A 23100-nucleotide genomic window follows, 5' to 3' on the forward strand; every position below is an offset into this window, starting at 1 on the left:
GGGGGCTTCTGAAAAGGGTGAAACTATTCAGCTCCAGGACTTGCTCTGCCAAGTGAGAATGCAAGGCCAATCGGTTCAGACTGTTCAGGTTTTCAATAGCCACTAAAAATCCAGAGTTTCCTGTGGCATTTCCTCAGTTTTCATTGTTGACTCAAAATTTTGTTGAAACTCAGTCCATGTCAAAAGATAAGCTCTTTTGCAGTCCACATATGGCTAACTAGATTATGGCCTTTGTTTTAAAAGAACAAAACCTTCTTTCATCTGTGTATGTGAATTAGAATCAAGGAGTGTTGGGAGTGACAGACTGCAAGCTTGTATCCACAAGACAATGGACTAGATACTGCTTTGTGCTGGGTATATAAAGAAGTATGCTTCTTGCATGGTTCATCCCCTATGGGTTCATCTACCTCCCCTCTTCTAACCTGATCCCCCAATAATTCTACCAATTAGAAAAATGAAGCCCAGGAGAGTTAAAGAACTTGATCAAGGTCATCATTATCAGCAGAACTGTAGCTGCATGAGGATTTGGTCCCATACCATGTCCACTCTCATTTAGCGCATTTCACATTACGCCATGCTGTCTCTCAAATCATTTAACATCCCTGGACAAGTGGTGACAGGTACATAAAGCTGGGTCTTTAAGACTGTTTGGACTGTCTATGCAGCAAGACAGAGATCATAAACCATCCTCAGTTTGAGAAAAAGTGTCAATATAGGGACTTCACCTAGGTCATCTGTTTCAATGATGGGGAAGAGGAAAAGAGGATGCAAAAGCACATCTGTATTTTCCAGGTACTTCTTGCCAAAATATCCCAAGTTTCCATGAAAACATGAACTAACGGTATGAATTTAAAATGTTAAAAACTAGAATGCCATTTGGCAGAATACTTTTTAGAACCTAATTTATGGTATTTTTGCTTTTCGAATGTCCTGCTCTAGTTTACTAAGTCAGTAAGGCTACTGAATGCTTCAAATGATTTTATTATCCATAGAAAAATATTTGTGAAACACTTGCTCTATTTTCATACTTTTAAACTTTACATTAAATGCCAATAGGCACTATATAACTATTCTGCTAAGTAGAGTTTTTGAAGTCATTAATAACGGTGGTATATCATTTAGATGATTTTTTTCTGTCACTATATATGTGTGTTTGTAATGACTCAGTAATAATCTCTTCATGACTTTCCTTACTGACAAACTGTGATAAAGTCTGGAGAATAGTTTGTGCTTACGGACCAAAGAGAAGCTAATTTTTTCATCAAATCAATTACCACAGTCTTAACAAAAGTAGACTTCTATGAGCTAACAGTCAGAAAGAGAAAATTAGTTCATTAAATATTTGTCATATTTTTAACATAATTTATGCACTATTTAGAATTCCCTGAATGAAATACAAATACTCTGCTATGTTTATTATTTGTATCACAAACTAATGATAAATTAAAGATAAAGAGAACATTGATTTGTAAGCTTCCTGATACAACGATAACAACAATTAGACTTGATTTGTGACTGGGGATCATTATTAAATGAGAGTCACCAAAAGTGCTCTTCTAGGTAAGTACTGAATGGCATAATTAAAATTCAAAATTTTTACTTGATTGCAGGAGTTTCTGTCCAGCCTGGGCAACTGAGGAAGACCCCATTTCTGCAAAAAAAAAAAATTATTTAAATGAACCGGGCATGGTGGTACATGCCTGTGGTCCCGTTACTTGGGAGGTTGAGGTTGGAGGATTACTTGAGCGGGGAATGTTGAGGCTACAGTGAGCTATGATTGTGCCACTGCACTCAAGCCTGGGCAACACAGCAAGATCCTGCCTCAAAACATTTAAAAAATTTTTTGCAAAATTCAATTCTAATGTAGACTTTCTCAAAATACAGAATTTGAACAAGCTGTTTCTTTGTATCAGAAATCTGGCACTTAGATTTAATGAATCATCATTTTCAGAAAATAAAACAGAAAGAACACATCCGGTATTCTTAACCTAGGTCATATGCCTAAATTCCTTACGGTATAAAATAAAATATGAATGAATGAAGAAAGTATACATAAAAATGGATCTTGTTAGCATTGATCCAATTAATAGTATTAATAGATCAGAAGAGATAGCTGAAGAGCTTTTTAAAGCTTATTCAGTTGCCGTGCAGACATTTCTGCTGCTGATACCATATTTCTGACTCGTTAACTTTTTACGAGTTTGTTTTTGTTTTTCACAGCCCATCAATCACCTACCATCCATGTATGCTTTAGGGCAAAACATACTAAGGTCATCCACGGAATGAAAACGAGGTCTTTATGTTGTAATATCTGATCATCGAGTTTTAAATCTCTTTTCCTAAAAGGTGCAAGCATAAACACTGTAATTTTGGTTTTGTTTGCAGGTATTTTTGGGCCAGGGAGGAGATATGAACAGGGACAGCAGACATTTTAACATTGAATGTGCAGGCACAGGGAAAGGTCGATGATTGGTGCACCACCAGTACTACCAGTAGCTCTTCCCTTACAACTTTCTTTGTACTGAAAAGAAAGTGAATTTCTCTAAGATCCTCAACCTCTAAATTTTCTTTGCTGGGAAAAAGAAGAAAAATGAACACATATTAGTGATTAGTTGTTTTTTTAATACATCCCCATCTTTTAATAATATTATATTTATCTTCACCATTTTGTCCAATTCTAGAGGCCATGGGCCAGAGGGGGTCAAACCTTCAGTAAAGGATTTTTACAATATTTCGAAAAGTCTGTAATTGGGTCTCTCTATCAAAATGGTAAATGTGCCTGCCCTAGGACCCTGCTATTGTATTTCCAGGTGTCTGCCATGCAGAAATAGCAATGAATGTGTCAAAATATATGAGTTCAATACAGTAGTATCTGTAATAGCAAAAATTAGAAATAACTTAGCCTCCACTAATAGGGAATGAGTTAATACATTTTTATATCTACAGAACTGACTACCATCATTGCCATGGGCTGTTAAAAAGAAGATAAGACGTATTAATACACTCACTTGAAAAAGGTCAATTTTTATATAGTTAAATGTCACAACAGCAAATTGTGTGTGTATACATATACGACATACACACACACACACTCCTCCCTACCTACTCTATATCATTTAAATAACTACATATACAAATTAAGTCTGGAACGATATACATGAAACTGTATATGGCAGATATTTCTAGAGACTAAATTGGAGTAATGACAATATATTTTAATGTTTATTTTAAATATGTCAAATAAAAAAAGAAAAAAGAAGTGGTGGGATGAAGAGTAATTTTTCTTCTCTAAAAGTGCTTCTATTGGCCCCTTTCCCACCATACAACTATAAAAATTTTCAAATGTACAAAAATTAAAGAGTAGTATAATGAACACCTAAATGGTCACAATCTATATGCAATAACTGTTAACAAACTTATTTTCTATTTTCCAAAATTTTCCCAATAAACGTGTTGCCTTTGAAATTAAAGAGAAGATGCTCTGGGAGGGACAGACTAAAATAATTTGGAAATTGTTTATAAAAGAAAGAAAGAGAAAACTTTCCTTCCAAATGAGGCTAACACATTTCATTTTTGTTTAATAAGCAACATATCTATTAACCCATCCTAGTGCACACCCAGTTACTGCTGGTTACAGAGATGTATGGAGCTTAATGGACGTTTCCTTTAAATGCATCTTTTATAAGTGAGTATTTTCTTCCCTTCTTCCACAGACCTTAAAGACTTGTAAAACTTGATCAGCAGTTAATAATTCCAGTAAATTCCTCTACTACATCACCTCTCTCTTTTACTTATCTTGCCCATCTTATTCCATTATCTGTTAGAACTAATAAGTCAAATGTCAGCTAAATGATACCTTCCTATATACTTAAGTCCCCATTTTAATTTGGTAGTTATTGGTGAAACAACTGACGTTACTTAAATTGCCTGTTCCACACTAATTCTGGCTGACCTTGTACACTAATAATCAATGATTTATTGTTTAAATCATTATTCTCTTAAATGATGAGGTAGCTCATGCTGTCTCAAATATAACTTGGCTATACAATGCCATCTGAACTACAATAAGACAGATATTTACAATCGTGCAAAATACTTACAAGCTGAGGTGCCTGCTTTCAATTGTGAAAGCATGAGCTTCCCCAGCCTGTTCAGGTGCTTACATACAGTGCTTCACAGACTGACATGATTTTTTTTTTCATTGTAAAGGATACTTTAATAATGAAAGTGTGCAAGCACAAAAAATGATAAATATTCCCGTATATTTGTCCAGACTTACCATGTGAATCCATCACTTAAGTAACAGATTAGTCCTAACACTATGCAGCATCCTGGAATCCCATCAAGACTGTTTATCCTAAATCTAGTCCTAGTCCTAGAAAAACTACCATTTTGGGGGAGAAAAGAAATTTATTCAACAATTCCATATTGTCTCTGATGCAGCAATGGGTTAAGTCACAATTACATTATGCTCAATAGGAGAAAAATAAAATGGTTTTTCAGAACGGGCTGGGTTGGTGATTCTTTTTTCACTCATCTTAATGCTAAAAAGATCAAGAACTTTGTTGCCAATAATGGACAAGTGGGCTTCAGCCTTGAACTACCTCTAGCTGCCAGCAGCATCAGAGACTTCAGAATGAGAAGATACAGCAACTCCTTAAAGTGCTCCGTACAGATTCAAGTCCAAGCTACTTCTCTGGAAGGCTCTCAGCAGTGTCAGACAGTGACTTGATTCTCATCTAAAAGTTTGAAAATGTGCTAAAGCAATGTTCCTCCCCACCCTCTCCAACCTCACAAGGATGGTTATACTTACAAAAAAGCACGTTTCTCTGTCTTCTCTTTGTGCCTTAGCTGAGCAACAGTGGACGGAAATCTAACTTTCTGACCCAACTATGTTTGTGGTACTGCATTTAAGGGCACAGTTCTTTGACGTACTTAGATTGTTGGAATGCTATACTTATATGAAATTGGGAATAATAGGCAGAATTAAGGAAAAAAGGATCTGACTCCTTAAATCTAGATTCTCCAAAAGAATAAGTAACTTAGAATATAAATGAATCTATCACTCACAAAATGATTTTTTTGAGAAAGTAGAATTTATGGAATCACTGAACTTGCCTTCTGAAAGGCCTACTGAATTTCAAATTGTAATGTTTGTTTGCTATTTTATCCTTCATAACAGACCCATCAGAAGTGGAAATCAATTTGCCTTCAGGAACAAATTCTGTACTAGGTACTGGTTATATAAATCACAGCCATTTTATTTCATTGAAAGACTTTTTTTTTTTAACAGATGTGGATTATTAATTCTCTACTTACGTATATTATTAATAAATATTTTCAAGTGTTATAATGTTTGGGGATAAGCAATTATACATTCATAGTAGATATAATATACTAAAAAGCCACATTTCAGATAGTGAAATGTAAATAATTTAAAAACCTAAAAATTAAGTAGCATCATAGCACCTGTTATGCAACGCCTAATAAAGGATTATTTTATTTCATTTTCCAAGGAAACCCTTGCTTCTTTGTGAAAAAGAGGAGACGAACAAGCACAAAAGGGTTATTGGGTTAACAACCCCACATTTTGCTCTCATCCTATTGACAAGTAATTAAGGTAATTCACAGCCACTGGCTAAAATCTATGCAGCCTGAAGCAAATGGTCACATCTCTATGAATTTCACATTAACAGCAGGGTCTATTTCCTTTGTAAAATGGTATAAATTTTCCAGACAGCAGGCCACAACATAGAGCTTGGATGGCAAATAAACAATTTCAACAAATCAAGCTTAAGTGAATTGCTTACCTTAGCTAAAGGGCATAATGTACTGCTTCCTGAGTGAACAGTTGTGCCAGGATCTTAGCACAATTTCTCCTTTTCTAGTCTCCTCCTCTACTACAGCTCCTCTCTTATCTCATTTTGTCCACTTTATTCCCTCATCCATTTGAGATGATAAGTCTAACTTTAGTTAAATGACACCTTCCTTTATACTCAGGTCCCCATTTTAATTTCGTAAAGTCATTGGTGATACAAGAGATGTTACAACTGTAACATTCATTTTTCTTTCTGCTATCTTATATAAAATTTAACAGATTCTCTCTATAAATGGATATAATCTTCCCAAATACATTGGGAAAATTAAATTGCCAATAGAATTCTTGAGTTTGGCCATATTTGCAAATTTACATCTGAAAGTGAAAAGTACTTGCAGACAGAGGTCTCCTGGTTGAAGACATTCCTATTCTCTTACCTGCAGTCACCAGCACCTGCTAATCACTCTCTCTACATAGTTCCCATTCTTGCTTTGTATTTATTTCTGGCAACATTTTCTGTTGGTGCTAGAGGAGGTGAGGCGTAGCACTTTCATTGGCTCTCTTCTTTTGGGGTACCTTTGCCTTTCTGCTCAACCTTATACTGTGTTTCTGCCTCTGGTGGAAGACCAAGGTTGGTTCCAGCACAAATGACATTTATGTGAAAGACAGAGGAAGGAGGGGCAGTGCAGAGATAGTCGCAAGGTACTGAGAAATCTGATCCATTTTTCTATTTCCATAATATGTTGCTCTTTTAAAGGGTGATGAGGTAAGAAATGCAAAGAATCATCTAGCACATCATTTCTTCAGCTTTTGGGTCCTCTATACATTGAATTTGCCAAATTGAAAGGAATATAAATTCCTAGGTCCATTATTAAGAAGTTGCCTGTAGGCCAGGAGTGGTGGCTAATGTCTGTAATCCCAGAACTTTGGGAGGCTGAGGCAGATGAATTGGAGCCCAGGAGTTGGAGCCCAGTTTGTGCAACACAGCCAAGCTCCATCTCCACAAAAAAAACAAAAAATGGGCTGGGTGTGGTGGCATGCCCTAGTAGTCCCAGCTACCTGGGAAGCTGAGGTAGGGGGATCGCCTGAGCCCAGGAGGTTGAGGCTGCAGTAGGCCATGATTTTGCTACTGCACTCCAGCCTGAACAATTAAGTGAGACCCTCTCTCAAAAAATCCATCAATCAAACAAACAATGAAAAACAAAAAGAAGTTGCCTATAGCCTGAAGTAGTCAGTATCCACCTATTTCAAAAAGTGCTGAACCAACGAAATTTACTACAGTAACTTAATTTATATCAAGTTGCCTTAATAAAGTACTGAGTAGGTGACTCAATATGATGCATCCAGAGGGCTACAATCTATCCTGGAAGATGACACAAGTTTGTTCAGTCATCATGCACACGTTCCCGGTGCATGATGAAATAATTTTTTTTTAAAGTCTAACCTCATATGAGTTAGAAATTTTTTTGAATACCAACATTATGATGATTGTATAGCCACACTTAAAATGCTAAACATTTCTTTCAATTGAAGAGTTACTAGTTACTATGGTATAGCTACATGTAAAAGAGAAAATATGCTGAGCATAATAAACCACGTTCAAAATAATTCACTGTAAAATGTGTACTGTAATACATTTGCAGTGTGTCATACTATGAATCAGAACATTCATACGACACAAAGAAACTTGTCTACAATTTGTGGGACAACACTACAACCACATTTTAATCCCAAAGACTTCTTAGATTAGCTCTTCACTTTGTTCAGTATCATAACGTATTAAGATAGGGTCACTCGGTTTTACATTTTCAGCTCCCTCTGCCATTCATAATTTGCCATTCATTTGGTATACACATGCTTTAGTTGAATGAAAGCAAAAGAGATCTAGGCCTGAATAAACAATATTGCACTGAAGGCCCCTCAGCAGGAATAGCAGTGTTCCTCTGTTGAAGCACTTAATGTTCTTTATTTTAAGAAACAAGTATAATTTTTGTTATCCTCAGTCACTTTATGTTTCTCTCTAGTAAGAAGTGATCAGTGACATTTAGTAGAGGTAATATTTAAAAATATTTACCTCATTTTCCTCCCTCCCTCCCTCCCTTTCTTCCTTCCTCTTTCAGAGTGCCATAAACACAAACAAAAAGGAAAATACAGAACAAATCTATGCTTTCCCATGGGGTGAAAGATGTGTACAGTCATCCATCCATTTACTCATTTATTCACTTGATAAGAAACTGAATTCTTTCCAGATTGGTGTCATTGGAAATAATAAAAACAATACTCATGCCCATAAAAATGATAGATATTATTATAAAGACTACAGTTCTTCCAAAATTTGAAGGAGAACCACATTTTTTTTTCTTCCCCACCCCATTTCAGGTTTGCATAAAGAACTTAATTTCCTTTCAGACTTTTGCTTGGGCAAGGCTCCGTAATAGTAAAATAAAAGAGCAGGATGAACAAAATGGTTCAAAATAAAGTGATACCTTCAACTCTTTTTTTTTTTTTAGACAGAGTCTTACTCTGTCACTCAGGCTGGAGTGCAGTGGCGAGATCTCTGCTCACTGCAAGCTCTGCCTCCCGGGTTCACATCATTCTCCTGCATCAGCCTCCCTAGTAGCTGGGACTACAAGTGCCCGCCGCCACGCCTGGTTAATTTTTTGTATTTTTAGTAGAGACGGGGTTTCACCATGTTAGCCAGGGTGGTCTCGATCTCCTGATCTCGTGATCTGCCCCCTTCGGCCTCCCAAACTGCTGGCATTACAGGCGTGAGCCATCACGCCAGGCCTCAACTCTTAATATCAATTGAGCTGTACAACTTCTGGTAAAGACTGTGTGTGGATTAGATGTGTGGTGGTTCTTACCTGGTGTTTGAAAGTTAAGGCGCCTCAGTTCTACGGGGTCTGTTGGGTGGTGTGAAGGGATCTCCTTACTGTTCGGTATGCTGCTTTTTCTAGAGTCGGACTCTGCCCTCTTCCTATAGGGGGGAAATAGAAGTTTAAGAAGAAAACAAAAATCAATGGAAACAGACAAAAAAGCAGAGAGCTACACCTGCACTCCCCCCCACCTCCCAAGTTTTCGGGTTTACAACATTTTAACCCAGCTGACTTGTGACCCAGTTCAGGTTGCTTTTCCTCCCTTGGCCTAATTGTTCTCTCAGGTCTAAAATTTTTGTTTAAGTGGATGATCTCGAAGTCCTGCTCCAACTGTATGATTAAATAATTCAGCAACTCTGCCTTTTGGCTTCAAGGGGATCTTGGTGAGATACACGTGGACCCTTATCGAGCAATTCTCTTAGCTACTAGCTCTATTTGTGAGGAACAGGCGAGGATACCCCTGAGTCGCCAATACTAAGACTGTTGTTACCACAGAGAAACTCCATGAGCTTAAGCTGAACAGCTAAATCTGTCCCCCTTTGCCCTAAGTATATATAAGTGGTGACTACAGTGAGGAGATGCCTTAGATTTTCCCATACGGCAGGTAAATACAAGTGCATTTTTAGGATGCCAAGTTATCCTAACACCTAGGAGAATCGGGACCAAGTTAAACAAACCTCCCCTTTCTCTTTCAAATGTGAAGGAAAAGAAATAGTCTTAGCTGTTAACAGTACTAAGCTGTGATTAATATTTTGTTAATGAAAGGTTCATAGAAAGATCAGAGAAAAAGTAATTTCACCTGGTGGGTAGATCAGCTCTCCTGATAATCATTCAAGGTGCCATTGACAGTGCCTTGTTATAAATGTGATTCTTCACACAATACATTTTAACTTTGTTTTAAAAGCTATCTACTAGCTTTATTATCCCCATTTAAGCTCTCATTATGTAATTTTAACTAATTTCTAAGCAAGAAATGTCAGATCTGTATATAAGATTTCTTTATCCAATAAAAAAATTAATCACAGAGTCATAACTATCTTCTTCCAGCTTGAATTAGATTAAAAACCCATTTAATCAACAGAAGCCATTTTCAAATAGTGCTTTTTTCCCCAAATACTAATGCCTGCAATCTCTATGCCGGAGTCACAATCCCAGTATCTCACTGCTGCTCAAAGCAAAGGCATTTTCATTTGGGAGAAACAGGTACTGCACAGTTTAGGAACTTTCCTCTGTTTGATGTGACTGTGGTACAGCTCATTAGTGTTGCTGTGGTAATGGGCTCTCATTCAATGCCACCCAGGTCGTTCTATGGTTAGCCATAGGACTCCTGCTAAATAGCCTTTCTTCCCATTTCTGCTCATCTGTATGAAATAAAACTAACCAGGGGATGAGGAGAAGACTGATACAAAGGGAAAGTGCACATGATTCGCTCAAGTGCAACGCCTTTGACGAAACATCCTTGATGGAATACATTTTCATGGCTCAGTCCTATTAGACATGTTGCTTTCTCAGTACCTGTCTCAGGATTTCCTCTTTCTATCTAGAAGTGTCAGATACAGCCTTGGGACAAAATGTACTGCCAAACCATTCCACCAATCAGAGGTGAGCAGTATTCTGAGACCTGCCAAGGCACTGGCAGCTCCAGTTCTATGGAGTAGAAAAGAAGAAAAGAGAAGAGACAAAGGGCTAGTGAAAAAGATATGAGGAGGAAGAAAAAGACAGGCTCAGAAGATCATGTGAAAGGAGGACGTGATGACCAGTTTCAGAGTAGGCAATGTCACTGTGTCTATGCTATGAGTCTTCACCTCACCACACTAAGAGATTCCTTTTACCACTGAAGATGCAAAATCAAAATGGGTTAATGAAACGTGACTGGGAGCAGCCAGCCAGTCAATTCGACGTGAAACATGTGGTTGGTCTTCTCATTTCAAATAATACCCATGGCCCTTCTCATGTTTTGATCATTTTGCGTTAAGCTGGCACAGATGCATTTCTTTACTAATGTGTCAGGCACTATGACAAAAATTTAGATTTTTCTCTCTTCCCAACATGGCTCTGCCATTCTTGCAAGATTATGGAAACCAGAAATAGAAATATCTATCCGGGCAAGAAAATTACTTTATTCTTACAGGTATTGTAGGGTAACTTCCTTATCTTCTTTTTCCCTGTGGCTGGGGTGAGTGACACTGAGCTGGAGGGATAGAAAAGAAAACTCTCTAAAGTAATTTAGCCAATTTCTCTGGTTCCAGGAAAGTTAGGAATTACATCTTGTTGCAAAGATGTTGAGTCTCAGAAAACTCAAGACATAGGACTAAAATTACAATTCACAATTTTAATGAACAGGGAGGGATTTACTGACATTTAATAACTAACTTCTCTTTCATTGTCTATTCAAATGAAATTATTTCCAAGACCTCAGTCTCCTGAAATCCAAGCCAAATAGAAAATCAGTTGCTTAAATGTATTTTTGCTTAGTTTTGTTTCAATGATCACAACATGGACAATTCTGGCTGTCCACATTCTTATCACATTATTTTTAAACACCTATTATGTGATGTGCTAGAATGATTGTTTTCTAACACAGAAAACATATCTAGGAAAGATGCGGAAGATGAAGAATTTGGTCATCATTGCTAATAATACTAAAGAGTTTTAAAACATTGTCACAAAATATTAAAAGACATATAATGGTCTAAATTAAGCCCAACATGAATGTAAGTGGTAACATTTTTCCTGATAAATTTCAGAGGTCTCATCATTCTCATTTTCAGTTTGAAAAATGGAAAGAATAATGACTACAAACAGATTCTAAATTTTGCCTTGCTATACTATATATTTTTTTCTATTAAGACTATAAAATGTTAGTATAAGTTTATTTCTTGCAATGAGAAGTATCTACTATGTGGAGGAGTTATGTAGGTGAAAAGGAAATGGAAGATCACTTGAAACTTTGGATCTATCAGAAACTGCTAATACTATACAAGCATGCGGTTGTTTGGCATGTGGGTAATACACAACACAAATGCTACTCTGGTCTACGGGGCATTTGCTTTCTCCTAGGGTCCCATCTAGGGGGGAAGAAAAAATTAGGCTCCCAGCCAGGGGGGGGAGAAATAACAGGGAAGTTGAGTGAAAGATCATATTTATGGTCCTGAAACAAAGATATACAGAGATGTGAGCAGAGCTTTTTGAAAGAAAGGTACACTTGTTAGAAATATCTACTATCAATATTGAAGTAAATCAATCCAAATACTTGTTTCTGATAACATGAAGAATGTAATGCCAACTCTGCCACTATTGGTATGTGTCAACTACAAATTTTCTTTTCAGTTTCTTTATGTATAAAACAGAGGGAGATTAGAAGATGATGTCTAAATTTTGGCTCAACTCTCTCATTTTAATAGAGAAAGGAAGCATTGATTAAGTTGTAAAATGGGAAAAGTGTTATGATGAAAGGTACAGAGTCTCTCGCTCTGTCGCCCAGGCTGGAGTGCAGTGGCATGATCTTGGCTCACTGCAAGCTCTGCCTCCCGGGTTGATGCCACTCTCCTGCCTCAGCCTCCCAAGTAGCTGGGACTACAGGCGCCCGCCACCATTCCTGGCTAATTTTTTGTATTTTTTAGTAGAGATGGGGTTTCACCATGTTAGCCAGGATGGTCTTGCTCTCCTGACCTCGTGATCTGCCCACCTCGGCCTCCCAAAGTGCTGGGATTACAGGCATGAGCCACCACACCCAGCCGATGAAAGGTAGTATTTTAAGTGAGCTTAAAGTGTTTCATCTTTTGGCTGAAAAGCAAAAACAAAAACAAAAACAAAACAAAAAAACACACACTATTCTGCATGGGCTTTTCTGCTGGATAAATGGACACTAGAGATGTCCACACAAAAAAGACACCCTCATAGAGGTTTAAAAATTCTTATCATTGAACATGAGGCTTGCTGACCAATGTAAAGTGATTTTAGTGTAAATAATGCAGCAATAGTTCTCAAACTTTAGTATGCATCAGGATCACCTGGGGAGACTTGTTAAAATACAGCCTGGTGGGTCAATGCCTAGACTTTCTGATTTTGTAGGTGTGAGGTGGGGCCCGAGGATGTGTATTTCTATCAAGTTCCCTGGTGATGCTGGTGCTATGGCTGCTGGTCCAGAGACCACTCAATGGAAACCACTGGAATATGGCACCGGGAGAAAGGTAGGTGATCTTTGAGGTGTTTTTTGTAGTTTGATTTTTATCAGGAATTTATATATATGTTATATGCATATTTATACATAAGTGTATATGAATATATAAATATTAGTTAGAAAGCTAGAAGGTTAGTTTGGATTAATCATTCAATAACCACATAGCACATTTTAGCTATTATTATTGCTATGATTATTCCAGACTGGGAGACATGGATAATAATTTTGAATTAGGGAAGAGTTCTCACTAAGGCACTGTCATCAATATTTGCAGGGTGTGAAAATGCTAATATCATTAGGTGATCTGTAGTCAAACTTGAAAACTAATCTTCGGTAAAAACAAACAAAACAAAACAAAACAGTTTATGAGACACCTCACATTTCTGCCCTGTAAACACATCAACACACACAAATGCCCATTTTAATCTTGACCACAAACAAAACTCAGATATTGGTTTGTGTACTATCTTTTAAACTTCGCCTTTAATCTGTTTTTTTTTTTTCTTATATAAACAAAATATTTATCTTCCCCAGAATCATTTTAATGAAGTCACTGTGTATATGTAGGCTTTGCCCATCTTCCACGTGCCAGGTATCATCTTTTGTATGCAGCCCCGCCCTCCCCTCTTCAACAACTCCGAAGTCTACCAGTTTATTTTTTTTCTTACTGAACATGAAAGGGGTTTGTTCTCTATTCCTCACCTGTCGGGTTTACTGCTCCATTTTAATGCAGCAAAAAAAGGAAAAAGAAAGGCTAAATGTTAGTTGGCCAATGGTAACAAGGATAACCATGACAACCAAGATTTAAGAAATAGTGTTCACAAGTAAGGACACACAACTGACATACATTCGGAAGCGACAGCGAATCAAAATATTTATGGACCTCTGATTATGAACTAAACAGAGCTCTGACATGAAGTTACATCACTGAATACACAGTGTGTGTGTGCGTGTGTGTGTGTGTGTGAATGACACATGCACTTTTATCCATCATCTATAAAATAATGCCACAATTAATTATATTCCAGGAAGTGTTTGATAGTGGAGAGATAATTTGATTTTTAAAAAACATGCTATGAGAAAACTACTAATGTATTCAATGGGAATACAGCATCATTCCGCAAAAGAAATTCATTCATTTAAAATAAAAAGCCTTCAATTAAGAGGTATGTCATTCCTTTCATATTAAATATCTGCAAACTGTATTGAACTATACAGAAATTTGCACAATTGAATAATATACCAAAAGGTAATAAGGTGGCAGAAATTATTTCTTCAAATACCTCTTGCCACATCTTTTTTCCAATGAAGGATTAACCGCATCTTCAGTTTAGGAAAATATAATACTCATCATTATAAATCTACAGAGCATGGCCCATTTATACGGTTGGGCTTATTCAGAAAAACATTTTATTACCAGCCATTGATAGAATATGTATTTTCCTAGTCTGTGGTGCTATCTGTGAACACAACTAGTTCATGCTTATAGCTCCTTTCACCTGTGGTATTATGCTGATTGTTTAAATAACCGTATTATTTCTGTAGCATATAACCTTTTCCTGAAAACAATTAATCTAAAAATCTTCACTTTGACGCAAATTGCAAAGTTTTCAGCGAGTTTCCAATTGCAAAATAAAGGTACTAAGTTCTTCTTGATGCAATGAAATATATACCCAAGTGGCTGGAATATCTGGCCCTGTGAGACAATTCAATCCATCTCTTTTCAAAAATAAAACATCCACATTTAAATTGCACAAACACACACATACAAAGTAAATGATGAAAATGATATCAAACACATTGGTTAATTCTTCTTATTCTTAATTTTAAAGTGATTTACTTAGTGTGCCAGGTTAAAAAAAGTTCTACATAAATGTTTCCAATTTGCTCACTTTTTTAAATCAATGACTTTATCAGGGAATCAGCTGTAGAAAAATCTGTGCCTCAGGATGGAAAACCACCTAGTGAATTATCAGTTCTGTGTATTAAAAGGCTGCTTGAGTATTCATATGCACAAATGCATAGTTCTAGATAAAAGTCAGCCTCACCATACACCTGGGTACCTATGTGGTACAAATATCTAAGTTTGAAAGCTTTCACAATTGGTAAATTTAAATTACAGGCCAAGGATTTTATTGCAACTCTTGCCAGCCAAAATAAAGGTGATATTGAGTGATGGAGTCAACACATAGAAGGAATTGAGTTTGTTTAATACTGTTTGACTTGTACACATTTAATTATTCAATATTTTTGTGTGCCAGGCACTCTACTAGGCAGTAGGAACACAATAATGAATAAGAGAGAGTCCTTGACCTGCAGTTTACTGGAGGCAGAGCGCCAAGAAAAGGGGAATTGACAGTAATGCAGTAGGTTCCATAATAGACAGGTAGAAAGTAGTTTAAGAGCCTCGGAAAAGCGATCCTAAGGTAGCCCGAACTGCTAGAGGGGAGGAGAAGAGAGGATAGAAGATGAGGCAAGCACCCAGAAAGCCTTGATTTAGTAGGTAGCATCCTAGCTTACTTCCAAAAGAAGGGTTGGAGTTATCCAAGCCAAAAGGAGTGGCAGGGGAGTGACAGGAAAGGCATTCCTAACCTAGGGAGGGCCTACTCAGAAGCCAGAAAGCAGAGTTGACCAGCAGCTTCCGGTATGGTTGGGTGTGGCCACATATTTCTTCATAGCATCTCAAAATATTCTGGACTGCATTTCTTTCTTTGATGAGGGCTTGGAACAGTATGGAGGGTTGATACAGAAAGAGAAGACTAAAGACACAAAGCTTGCAGAGAGCCAGTGTTGGAGCTGGAAAAGGCTGGAAAAACTGAAGCCTATATTTTAGTCTCATCTAGCTCATGGTTTCCACATCCTGAGATGGGGATGAAAAAACAGTGTGCATGCAGGCTAGATTATTACCATTCAAGGATGTTAATTTTGCCTAAAGTATGTCTCAGACTTCTAGGACCACCTGATCTACACTTTCTTTGATTCCATAGTATGTAATAAACACTTTTCATCCATCTTGAAATGCTTTTCCATAGAGGTAAGGTTAACAGTTTATTTTTAAATGTTTATTTTCTATATAAATAATTCTTGGACAGTTCTGGAAAAAAGTCTGAAAAGCCTTATATATGTAACAGATATACAGAATACGAACTTTCAATTGCCTTGTGGATTTTTTGTCGGAGTAGATGGACATGCAGTACCAATAGTATTACCTGGTGTTTAATGTTTTCAGATTATAGAACATTATATTAAAAAGGTCTAATTATCTGGTCCACCCACTAACTTTGTAATGAAGGCTAGGTTCAGAGTGTTGGCATGAATTTCTACCCCATGCAACCAGCTAGTCACAGAACTGGGACTTAGACTCAGGTTTCCTGGCTCTTCAGTCCAGTACTGGTCCGAACATTGCTACTACCTTATCTCTGTAATGTGTACTTTAAGCCATGGCCCATATAATATTTTCTAAAAATTACAGTACAAGAAAATTTATAACATTAAAGATATATCAAATATATTTTAATTTTATGATGATTCAGAGGGTGTTTTAGGGATCTTACAAAGCCCTGGTGATATTTTTTGTTACTGATGATCAATGTAGTATAGGTGTACAGATTACTAGATTAAAAACAAAAGTTAAATGAACCGAATGCCAGATCAAAGAGTGTGCCATTTCCACATGAATAGATCTAATAGGAATAAGTCTCAAAGTCTCCTCAGACATCTGGGTAAAATATACTTCTTTATATGATAAAACTATCTGTAGCTACAGACCTATTGCTAATGCAAGCATCTTAGAAGCAGAGATACATGATAAAGTGGATGATCAATATAATGTGAGTTAACAACGTTTTATTCTTATTCTCTTCTCAAAGCATTATTTGCATATGGGAAGTAAAATATTCTGACAATAATAATAATAATGATACTTTCAATTCTGAGTCATTACCAATGACCTGTATATAAACTGAAAGGCACCTAAAAAGAGGGAATGGAGTATTTATTACGTAATTAACTTTGCTCAGGATCCAAGCTATAAAAGACACTATTCATTGGGTACAGAAGATTTCCTTTTGAACTGCCTCATGATAATCAAGAAGGACATTGTTGGGTCTACTTGAATTTCAAGTCAGGAATGTTCTTTACTGCTGAAGCAAGCATTTCTATTTCAGAAACGCTTCATGGGCCTTCAGATGGTTAGCTAAATATACTTAGCATTCGAGGATGTGTGCATTTCCCAACAATTGCATTAGACGATGCTTACATAGGCCCACACTAAAATGCCACTCTATTTTAACATAGTCATAAAACCTTTAAATACGATACTTCTTTTTGTGGGATTAGGAAAAATAATAAGTGAGTTGATTTTTTGTCACTTGCAGATGAAGAAAGAAAATAATTATCTGTTAAAAATTATTAGGGTTACAATCATATGTCGTCAAATTTACATAACTGATTCACAAATACCACATACATCTGTTACTATATGACTTAATGATAGCTATGTATATCCAAATAAAACATAACTTAAAAAATAAGGCATTAATTTTTCCCATTTCAAATCATCACAAAATGTCATGTGATATGGTCTAGAAATACACCTGTCAACAAGCATTTGTTTTTTGACCCGACTCCCATAGTAGTATGTGACCACCTAAGTAAATACTTCCCAGAAAACAATTAGAATTATACTACTGCTTTTTATTATTGAATTCTCTTCTGGAAAAAAGTGCAGCATACAGACAGTAAAGGGTACCAGTTCCTGCTTGGACTCAAACAGAGTCTGTGATTACTCATGGGGCAGGTGGGTACCTCATGCTTCCTGCCCTTATCTCTTACATGGAGAGAGGTGATAAAATACAATGAGTTCCTTAAGATACATACTTATAGATACAGATTGGAATGGAAGATTCAAATCATCAAATGAGAGGAGATTTTGGCTTTCTATCACTTGCTTTTTCAGCTATTTTACAGCATGGATAATTGAATGATGGCAGTGTTCACGAAAAAAAAAAATAATGATGGATATTTCTTTCATTCTTTATAACTCTAAAATAGGATAGGCAATTTAATGGGTTATGGTTATGAACTTCTTTCATTTGTCCTTTATTTTCTCAACCCTCTCTTAATGCTGGAATAAAATGAAATGGAGCCTTTTAAAAACAAGTTTTTCAAAGGAGAAGTGTTCTGAAGGAGTTTCTTTTTTTAAGAGTCAAGATAAGAGGTTAAACGCTATAAAGGGGAAAAACGCTATTCCAGGGACAGAAGAGCAAGGGAGTGAGGGTGAAAATAATTAATATAAACCCCCAAAAGGGAGCTAGATGGGTAGGAAAAAGAGTGAATGGAAATGAGATTATCAGATTAAGCATGTAAGCAAGAATCAAAATGAAGATACTCTTTTTAGATTTTGAAGGCCAAGGTTACAGGGACAGGGAGAGAGAAGCTATCTTGTAGTAGAGGCATAAGATAACCTTCACAGTAGCATTTCAAAATATAACACACCACAAGGAAAATGAGAACATGGATTAAAGTTTTATGAAAATAAAATTTGGACTGGAAAAAAGTAAAAATCTATATAAAGGGAAGTAATTTTGAATTTAGTCATTTTAAATGTTTAAGAAAGGATATTATATGCTACTTTTTATAAGTTCATATTTATATTATAATTATAATCTGAAGACAGAAAGAATTTATAAGAACAATTACTAATGTTCTCTAACTGACCGGCCAGTGACCTAGGGGAAAAAATCTTATTAGAGATTAGATGTTAGAGGTAGAAATAAAATGGAAAAAGAGTGGCATATCAGAAAAATGTGGGTAGATATAAATTTGCATTCTAATTGTAGTCAAAGACACTACTCAAATCAACGCATGGGCATAGTAAGACTCAGATTATATTTTTTAAAAAAGGAATATGGTACGTTGGCATCCCTTTTTGGACACATACACGAATTCACCAGTGAAGATGTGGAATAAGAGTTAGAAGAAAAATTGGGAGACGATTCATTCTCCATCCCTCTCTTTTTGTTTCCCTTCCTTAATCCTTAATTTTCATGTGCTTTTGCCAAATTTTGAGAAACAGCCACAGGGAGCTATCTCAACGCTTGTGCAAATTAGATTTATGATATGTACAAATTGCAAAATCATGATAGTGTTTCAAAAACACGTTGAAATCGAGCAATTAATTATCTAAAACAATCAAACGAAATATTTGGAATTATTTACTTGTGAATGCACTAATGCCTCAATTGTTATGAAAAGTGCTTATCTGCATAAAGCAGCTCAGAAGATTGGAGGCCGGAATAGATGCATGTTGGACAACAGAAGTCTATACCAAAACTCAATAAGATTCCAAATAGTACAGTCTTTACATTTTGATCTTACTGTAATGTAAACACTTTTCCAAAAATAATCAAAATGGCACTGAAGTATTTCTACTAAAATCAACCACCAAAGGACCACAGAACAATGATCAAGTCTTCAAAAATAAGGCAGCCTCCAAAATTGCAACAGAAATATTGGGTAAACCTACCTTTTATAAAGAAGAATAGCAATGACAATGCAGATGATAAAGACCACTGCAAGGACAGGGCCTACAACCCAGATCAAGCCTTCTTCTTCATCCGTGATTGGCTGTGGATCCAGATCCATTGACACCACGGGGTCGGAGTAAGGGCTGGTTGCATACATCTTCTGAGGAAAAGCAGAGTCTATTTCAGTGATAAAATAATGACTTTCTACAGAGTACCTTTAACATCAGAAGATGCAAAAAATCGAGGAAATAGTGAATTTAATGAAAAGTGTGTGAGGCAACATTAGCAAAATAGAGGGGAGGGGAGAGGAGAATAAAGAAAAGAAAGGAAGGAAGAGGTTTTGTAAATACAAATTTCCTTATAGAGTGAAATACTTTATAATAAAATAATTTTGATAGTACAAATTAGTTCATAGACACTTTTTCATTGGGCTCTCTATATGGCGTATTAAATGATCCTATCAAGCGTAAAGTACCAGTAATCAAGCAGTTGCAAAATGTTTACTGAACATTTACATTGGGCCAAAGTGTTAGATGCTATGTGAAAATCAAGAGAAAAATTAGAGTTCCAGCCCGCAAGGCATTATCATACAGTTAAGGAGACCAAAGTATATATTTACGTTCAAAAATAAGTCAGTAATTAAATGTGAATGTCGGTAGTCGTTAGTACTACTGTGCTTCTTAGTGCTTGGTACTACTTAATACTACTGCATATCAGTTAGGAAATAGAAGCCAAACAATGAACAAATAAAGTCTACAACTTCAAAAGGGAATTCTATAGTTCAAATTACAGATGCGAGATATACAGAATTGATGATATGGCTTTATAAAATATAGAATTTTTAGAACTTAAAAGAATTTAGCAGTTCTCATTTAGTTTTATTACAGTTATTGCTCAGAGACTGGTATGTCTGTTCTCAACAGACAATTGATAATATACTTTTCAAAAATACAGTTACTTGGAGAAGAAATGGACTAAATATCGATGATTTTTATTTCTATGATATCCTATCCCATTTAGTTCTGTCCTATTTTAGCCTATATTAGGAAAACATCTTGACTCTACCTGCCCCCTTCAAGTCCCCATCTTCTACTTTCCAATCCAACAGAAACCAATCCATATCCACTAACTGCTCTGCTTCTACTACTCACTCCTCATCTCTTCTCACTCCAACACCACCACTGATCCTATTTTTTTTTTTTTTTCATTTGCCAAATCTAATTGCCTTTATTTACTCTTTACCTTTCCAGACAACTTTTCCAGGTTTGCCACAGTGGATCAAGCCTTCTTTAAAATTTTTATCTCTGGCTCTCTTAATTTTGTACTAAACCAGTCCTGTCCTCATCTTTCCAACTGCTCATGCCCTGCTGAGTTAATTGCCTCTGACTCCATCCTATAGACCAACATTCTTTAAAAAAAAAAAAAAAAAAAAATTGTAGAGATGGGGTCTCACCATGTTTCCCAGGCTGGTCTCGAACTCCTGGTCTCAAACAATCCTCCAGCCTTGGCCTCCCAAAGTTCTGAGATTATAGGTGTGAGCCACTGTGGCTGGCCCTGAACCCAAGTTCTTAAGTTCTATTCTCTACTAGCATCTCTTGTCCTCTCTTATCTGGCAAGGTCAGTCCAAGCTTTAACTCTCAACTTCCATGCAGAATATGTCTCTTCATTAATGTTCCTGAACTCAGATACTCTCTGAAATCCCAGATCTTCATTTCCAATCATTTCTAGAGACCCCCTATATATATGTTCAAATTAAGTATGAATTTCTTAATTTTTTCCAGATACTACTTCCCTTCCTCCTGACTTCCCAAATTCTCTCATCCTCTCAGTATCTAGGAATGGATACTGATTTTACCTTATAGAAACAGGAATAGACTGGAAACACTGATTTTTAGCTTATCAGTGATCCCCAGGTCCATCTGCTCTTCTTCCAGTCTCATGAGTGCCACTTTTCTTTAGGACCTTACTTATGTGCTCCTAATCATACCAAGTTTCTTCCTTCCTCTAACAGTCTCCACTGCTGTTAGAGGTATCATCCTAAACTGCAACTACAAAGCCTTCAAGAGGCTCTCTTGTGATTCCCAAATAAAACATAGATAACTTAGCACGATTCTCAAGGGCATCCACAACTTTACTTTCAACTTGCTTACAACACACAACACATTCCATCACAGTGGGCTTCTTGCTACTACTCCCTAAATGCTCTATTCTTGCTCCTCAACTCCCTCACAAGTTCCACAACATTTAGCTCCTGAAATTGAACAACTCTCCAGTCCCCCACTTGAATACTGCCTCCAGTGAAACCACCCCTTTTTAACTGACTGGCAGTGATCGGTCATTCCCCTCTGGAAAAAAACAAAAAGGTACAAATAATACAGCTAAATTTTTATTGAGTCCTTGTTTTTTTTGTTTTTGTTTTTGTTTTTAATGGCACTCACCAAACTCTATTTTGGCTTTTTATTTGTATATATACTTCATTTTCTTTGGTGAAACTACAAACTCCTAGAAGGCAGGGATTTATATATTATTTGTGTTTATATGCTTAAAGCAGCTAGCACTGAACCTTGTACTTAGTGGGTTCTCAGCAAATCTTGGCAGAATAAGACAAAAAATGTTCATCTTTTCAAATGGCTGAAACTGTCAAGACATCAGTATATATGCTCATTTTTCATGATCAGTACATATATTTAAATGTTTTAACCTGCATCTTTAAAAAATTTAGTTTATGGCATCTATTCTGAATTTAAGTACAATGAGCTTGGCCAATAAGCAGGAGAACAGATGTCCCACTGAATGCTTGTATACTACTCTTCTTTCTCATTTTCGTCATTGTGCCCAGGAAACGGACTGACTAGATTTTCAGATTTTCTAATGCATTAAAGGAAGATGGAAACTCAGTACGTATGTCCAAGCCTCTCAGAGGCAGCAAAAAAAGGATGTATATGGTATAAGGATGACACAAAGGACTTGGCAAATAACTATGTATTTAAGTAACATGATTCTTTATATCATTGTTTTGGTTTATACTATACCCACTCCATTTTGTAGGCGATGCTAAAATAGTTTGGTAGACAGAACTAGGCAAAACTGTCCGATTTGAAATTCTTTACCAAGAACCTTTAAGATAATAATCATGGTCCATTGAGATGGACGTCTAAGCACAGGTTTTCCCAAAGAACATAGATTTCCAACCCATTCAAGAAACAGAGATGTATGAAAATGAAAAGAAAACAAAGTCATAAAATGATACCAGCCTCATGAAAAATATAATTTCTTATGTATGGGAGTAAGAGAAGAGATTAAATTTTGGATCATTCCAAACCAGTAATCTGACATTCTTAATGTGAGACAATAGATTAGGGGATAGCTTGTGTCTTTGAGAGGGAGGGAAAAGCGTTTTCTCTTTGCAAATTACCAGTCTACCCTTGGAACATTGTTATAATCTGTTATGGAAATTTGAGGCTTACACAAAGGCTTTATTACTGCAAAACAACTCTAGCTGGATACAAGTCTCTTCTAGGCCTGAAAATATTTATGATATATAAAGGAAATAAATATCATATATATTTGGAAGCAATGCTGAGAAAGATGATAGAATAAAGGGGCAACTTCATTAACACATGTAAAAAAATCCTAATTGTATAATTAATAAGCAGATGACATACTAAAGAAAGGGGCAGACTCTTCATCAGTTGT

The 23100-nt window shown here is 36.3% G+C and overlaps 1 protein-coding gene across 31 annotated transcripts in view; it reads right to left on the minus strand.

Annotated features, from left to right (window-relative positions):
• PTPRD (protein tyrosine phosphatase receptor type D) overlaps positions 1-23100 on the minus strand; it is a 2332079-nt gene that overhangs the window by 127510 nt on the left and 2181469 nt on the right. For 13 of the 31 annotated variants that reach the window (XM_073021575.1, XM_073021570.1, XM_073021571.1 and 10 more), the window contains 3 exons: positions 19404-19564; positions 13580-13594; positions 8683-8795 (listed from right to left, as the gene is read on the minus strand). In XM_073021575.1, the coding sequence (XP_072877676.1) occupies positions 8683-8795; positions 13580-13594; positions 19404-19564 (289 nt within the window). The remainder of the gene's footprint in view (positions 1-8682; positions 8796-13579; positions 13595-19403; positions 19565-23100) is intronic. The other 18 variants (XM_073021577.1, XM_073021583.1, XM_073021586.1 and 15 more) reach the window with 5 other exon arrangements.

The sequence above is a fragment of the Chlorocebus sabaeus genome, chromosome 12, assembly GCF_047675955.1.
Source record: "Chlorocebus sabaeus isolate Y175 chromosome 12, mChlSab1.0.hap1, whole genome shotgun sequence".
In the NCBI taxonomy this organism is placed as follows: Eukaryota; Metazoa; Chordata; class Mammalia; order Primates; family Cercopithecidae; genus Chlorocebus; species Chlorocebus sabaeus.